General features: G+C 41.6%; 1 protein-coding gene across 1 annotated transcript in view; it reads right to left on the bottom strand.

Annotated features, from left to right (window-relative positions):
* npr1a (natriuretic peptide receptor 1a) overlaps positions 1–5000 on the bottom strand; it is a 60853-nt gene that overhangs the window by 10662 nt on the left and 45191 nt on the right. The window contains exons 11-14 of the mRNA XM_063185596.1: positions 4451–4528; positions 3074–3178; positions 2582–2653; positions 1407–1566 (exon numbers count right to left, since the gene is read on the bottom strand). Coding sequence (XP_063041666.1) covers positions 1407–1566; positions 2582–2653; positions 3074–3178; positions 4451–4528 — 415 coding nt within the window. The remainder of the gene's footprint in view (positions 1–1406; positions 1567–2581; positions 2654–3073; positions 3179–4450; positions 4529–5000) is intronic.

Genomic DNA, 5000 nt, shown 5'->3' with positions numbered 1-5000 from the left:
CACATGTCCTGTTCAAGTAAATGATGCCACTCTTTTCCCACCTTTCTCTCTCATCCCAAGTTTTCCACTTCTTTCTCTCATACCAAGGCATTTAATGTACGTGTGGGCATCAAATGCTGAGATATCTAGGTTTATAGAACCAGTCTTAAAATTCTAAACATAAATAGGTTAAAGCAGGGGTGTCAAACTCAAATTCACAGGGAGCCAAAATCCAAATCTGGAGCAAAGTTGCGGGCCGAATTCAACATTATTTTTTTTAAATGCACTTAAATTGCGCATACAGTACACATGCTTAAAGCAAGGCAAATATCACATTCCCATCAACTTATACTATTATGTACATCTGTGAGCTAGTATGTATAATGGTACACTAGTCTGGACCCACTCATAATTCTTGTGATGCACATCATTTTGCCTTCTAGTCACATTTTCTATTTAGGCCTATTAATGGTGTATGTGGGCTAACTGTACACATTTGAAATGATCTGTATCAAGAGGCTGGAATAAAATGGCTCTGAGGGCCAAATTTGCCCCCCGGGTCTGAGTTTGACATCCCTGGGTTAAAGGGACAACCCAGCAATACAGAAGATCGATATCAATATCGAATCGAATCAAATCGGATCGTGGATCGAATTGGATCGTGACCTTCAGGATCGGAATCGAACCGATCCAGGAAATTTGGATCGACTCCCAGCCCCACTGTTAAGGTACAGTGTTGCCAAAGCATAGCATACGCATTACAAGACAAAAACATAAAGGTCTCTCTCTCTCTCTCTCTCTCTCTCTCTCTCTCTCTCTCTCTCTCTCTCTCTCTCTCTCTCTCTCTCTCTCTCTCTCTCCTCTTCTGAATGCCACAGGTGGAGCAGGGGTCTCTGGTGTCTCTGGTGCTGTGCACAACTTACGGTATACCTGCATGGGAATTATATACAGATGTAGGCATTCTAGTGTTTCATTCATTACACATTTCCAGTTGTACACATTCATAATACCTGCACTAACCTTGTTATGCCTATGTGCTCTGTATTTTCCCCACGCATTGCATGTTGCTGATTAGATGGCTTCTGAAAAATATCTGCTAAACATAAGGCAATTATAATAGAAAATACTGTCTGACTCTCACTCTCATTCTCACTCTCATTCTCTCTCTCTCTCTCTCTCTCTCTCTCAACGGCAGTGCATAAAAACAACAGTGTTAGGTGTATGTATGTGTCCATTTCAGCCATATTGTGTGTGTGTGTGTGTGTGTGTGTGTGTGTGTGTGTGTGTGTGTGTGTGTGTGTGTGTGTGTGTGTGTGTGTGTGTGTGTGTGTGCATGTGCGTGTGCATGTGCGTGCATGTGTGCATACATGAGTGCATGCGTATGTGTACTTGCGGTATGTGTGTGTTTTTCTATGTGCAGCACATACGGGCGTAGAAAGCGTGTGTGTCTTCCGAGCCGCTCTCCCTGTAGAAGCTTGGCAGGCCGTAGTCCGTTATCTTCAGCACGAAGCGGCTGTCCACCACGCAGTTGGACGACTTGAGGTGACCATGGGAACCAATCACACTGTTGTGGAGGAAGGCCATGCCCTGCACAGACACGCCCAGACAGACAGGGGAATGATGGGAAATGTAGGGTTCAAAGTCAGGGGTGCATTTCTGGAAGGCGTAGTTGTTTGCAGCTAGCAACTTCGGTAGTTGCCAATGGGAAATTGCATTGCAACAACAAAGTAGCTAACATAGTTAGCAAATACACTTTCCAGAAATGCAGCCTAGTGCTCTAATTTTTGGAAGGTTGTAGGTTCGGATAAACTACCATCTATGGCTGGGGCACCTAACCTCTCTAGTTCCAGTGACTAACCATTACACTAAACCTAAATAACGGCAATATGCGTTGACAGAAAGCACCAGCTAAGTTTGACGCAATGAGTGCACACGTTTTTCATCAAACGTAGAAATTCTACACAATGATGCGCCGTTTTTTTTAGACATTCTGAGCATAACTCAAAAGCAAACACTTGTTTTTAATAGGAAAACACTTTGACTTCCATTTGATTGTTTTGTGTTTGATAAAAGTGTCGACTGATTTGTTAAAATAGCAATGGTTCATTGATAACTGTGTGATGAAAAAATATACATACTACATAATACATACTAAATATACGTACAGTGCTAAATATATATTACATACAGTACATACTAATGCATAACTTGAGAATTGTTATTAAATATGTTTTTTAGGGTTTAAACCATTAAGACATGGAGTTATACATTTGCTGTTACCAGAATGGCAATGATGAAGTCGTAGTGTATTACTAAAGGCCCTATGTTATGTCATAGCATTGTAGTACTATGGTACTTAACTTTTCAATCACTATTACATCCTGTCACTGGAGGTACGGCAAGCAATAAGGGGCTACAAATAATGTCTTATATACATTTTCTCCGTAAACAGTTGTAAAAACTGTAAGTGAGGATCACCTTCATCATTTATCCCTCATCGTGTGTGTGTGTGTGTGTGTGTGTGTGTGTGTGTGTGTGTGTGTGTGTGTGTGTGTGTGTGTGTGTGTGTGTGTGTGTGTGTGTGTGAAATATCATGTCTTACCTTCACAATGTCACAGATGAGGGAGTAGCGAAACATCCAGTCTAGCGTGATGCTGTCACTCTCCATCAGATCCTACAGTCATCAATGCACACATTACTACTGTTCATGAAGGAATGGATTTATTTCACCATTCTTGATATAAAACATGGAACACCAAACTGACATCGGCACAAGACTTTTGCTTTTTGTGTGTGTGTGTGTGTGTGTGTGTGTGTGTGTGTGTGTGTGTGTGTGTGTGTGTGTGTGTGTGTGTGTGTGTGTGTGTGTGTGTGTGTGTGTGTGTGTGTGTGTGTGTGTGTGTGTGTGTGTGTGTGTGTGTGTGTGTGCATGTGTTGGTAGCCTCTTCATGTGAGATGTACTAGGCGCCATCCTTAGGACACTCAGTGAGCTCTTTCAGTTTTGTGTAAAACTCCCATAAAATTTTGTTTGTGCCATGATAAATATCTTTTCTGTCAACCCAAATAAGGAAGTAAACGGTGTGTGTGTTTATACCTGTAGACTGCCTCGGGGGCAGTATTCTGTGATGATGCAGATGTTGGGAGGGTCTATGCAGGCTCCGATGAAACGAGTCAGATGCTCATTCTGGACATCACGCATCTGTGACAAACCAAGCGAAAGTGAACCTTTGATAGACCAGTGTCTTGACTCCATTAAGTTAAAAATGCCCAAAAAGGACTTTACGATACGATACGATTAGACGTTATTGTCAGTTTACACTGAAATTCTTTTTGCGTCCCTGAGCAACACTCGCTTAAGACAGGACATACACATAACATCACATCACAAGACTATTGCACAGCTGACAAAAAGCAAAAACAGAGGACAAAAACACAGGTCTATATACAGACATACATACATACATTACATACAACCCACATAATTTGAAGACCCTACCAACATGGAGTGATAACTCTCTACAGTCTTATTTAACGAGAAACTCGATTGATGTATAAAAGCATGTTTAAGTAGGGCATTTTTGATTTGTGCTTAACTTTAAAGGTGCACTGTGTAATATTTGTAGTAGTTTATTTCCAGAATTCATGCTGAACATTCACAAATGTTACCTTTTTCACAAACACTTACCAACACCACCAAATTCTTTGCATTATTCATTATGACTGGGAAAATGGACTTTTCATACATGAAAATTTTGATCTTCTCCAGGCCCACCATTTTCCAGAAATAGACATTTCTAGCTGCAAAACGTACAGTACTGTACTGTAATCATACTAGTAGTATTAGTTTATTACTAAGTTAAGTTCATTACTTAGTAGATATTCATGAAAAGCTCAAATTTGGCAATAGGCAGCAAAGGTTCAATAAGCAGCATAGTTATAATATACCACTCTCGCCACAATCCTACATTGTGCACCTTTAAAATTGCCAACACAGAGGGCCCACTTTTGAAAGTGAACCTTATTGACAGGTATGATGATTGATGTATGAGGATGGAAAGATATGGTGATGCCCATATGCCCATAATTCTGCATGTATGAATTCATATGAGGTTACTCAAAATGGAGGTCACCCTCCCCTTTACCCTGTGTATCAAAACTATCAGAAACAAGAACAAACTTCTCTCCTATTGTCATTACTCTCCTGAAAAGCAGATACGTTGGCCACCTACATCTGACCTTGAGCTCAACTCAACCATCAAAAACTTTCAAAGCAACTTATGTCTTGCATAACTTTCTTTTTGCACTACTTAACATTTTATAATTAATGATGTGTATTATATTTTTGCTCTTTATTTCAGAGAGCGACTGAAGTCTGAAGACACATTTCTTGTGTACGCATTGTGCAAGTCTTCTTGGCCGATGAAGCTGAATCTTATTCTGATGACAGATGATGATAATAGGGCAGACTTACATGTTTGAGCTCAAACAGCACTTTCCTGGTCAGCTCGATGCGCTTCTTGTTGACATATTTAATAGCTGCGATGTTGCCCTGGAGACAGAAACAGTACCTCATTATCGCCTTGTATGGTAATGTCACCAACCTCCCCTCACACCCCCACCCTGCCCAACTCTTATTATTCCTTTGTATGGCAAAGCCCCCCTCTACTCTACCACCCAGTGGTGATAGCAGGGTTGTCGACAGGGGAGGGCAAAGAGGTCAGTTGTCCTGGGCCCAGTGAGTGAGGGAGCCCAGAAATTGGGTCCTGATTGTGTATAAAGTGGGGCAGGAGGGGGCTTTCAGCTGGCCTTGTCCTGGGCCCAGCCAAAGCTGTCAGCTGGCCTGGATAGAATGACCAATTGGTTGGCTTCAGTAAGTGCTTCGGTTGTGATTAATCTGGTGTGTTTGCACTGTTTAGAAGATGAGATGGTGTGTAGATATCTGGGAACGGTACCGTTTGAGTGTGTGTGTGTGTGTGTGTGTGTGTGTGTGTGTGTGTGTGTGTGTGTGTGTGTGTGTGTGT

Source organism: Engraulis encrasicolus, chromosome 20, assembly GCF_034702125.1.
Source record: "Engraulis encrasicolus isolate BLACKSEA-1 chromosome 20, IST_EnEncr_1.0, whole genome shotgun sequence".
Classification (NCBI taxonomy): Eukaryota; Metazoa; Chordata; class Actinopteri; order Clupeiformes; family Engraulidae; genus Engraulis; species Engraulis encrasicolus.
Note: the sequence above shows the minus strand (reverse complement) of the source record. Positions and strands in the feature narration are given on the sequence as shown.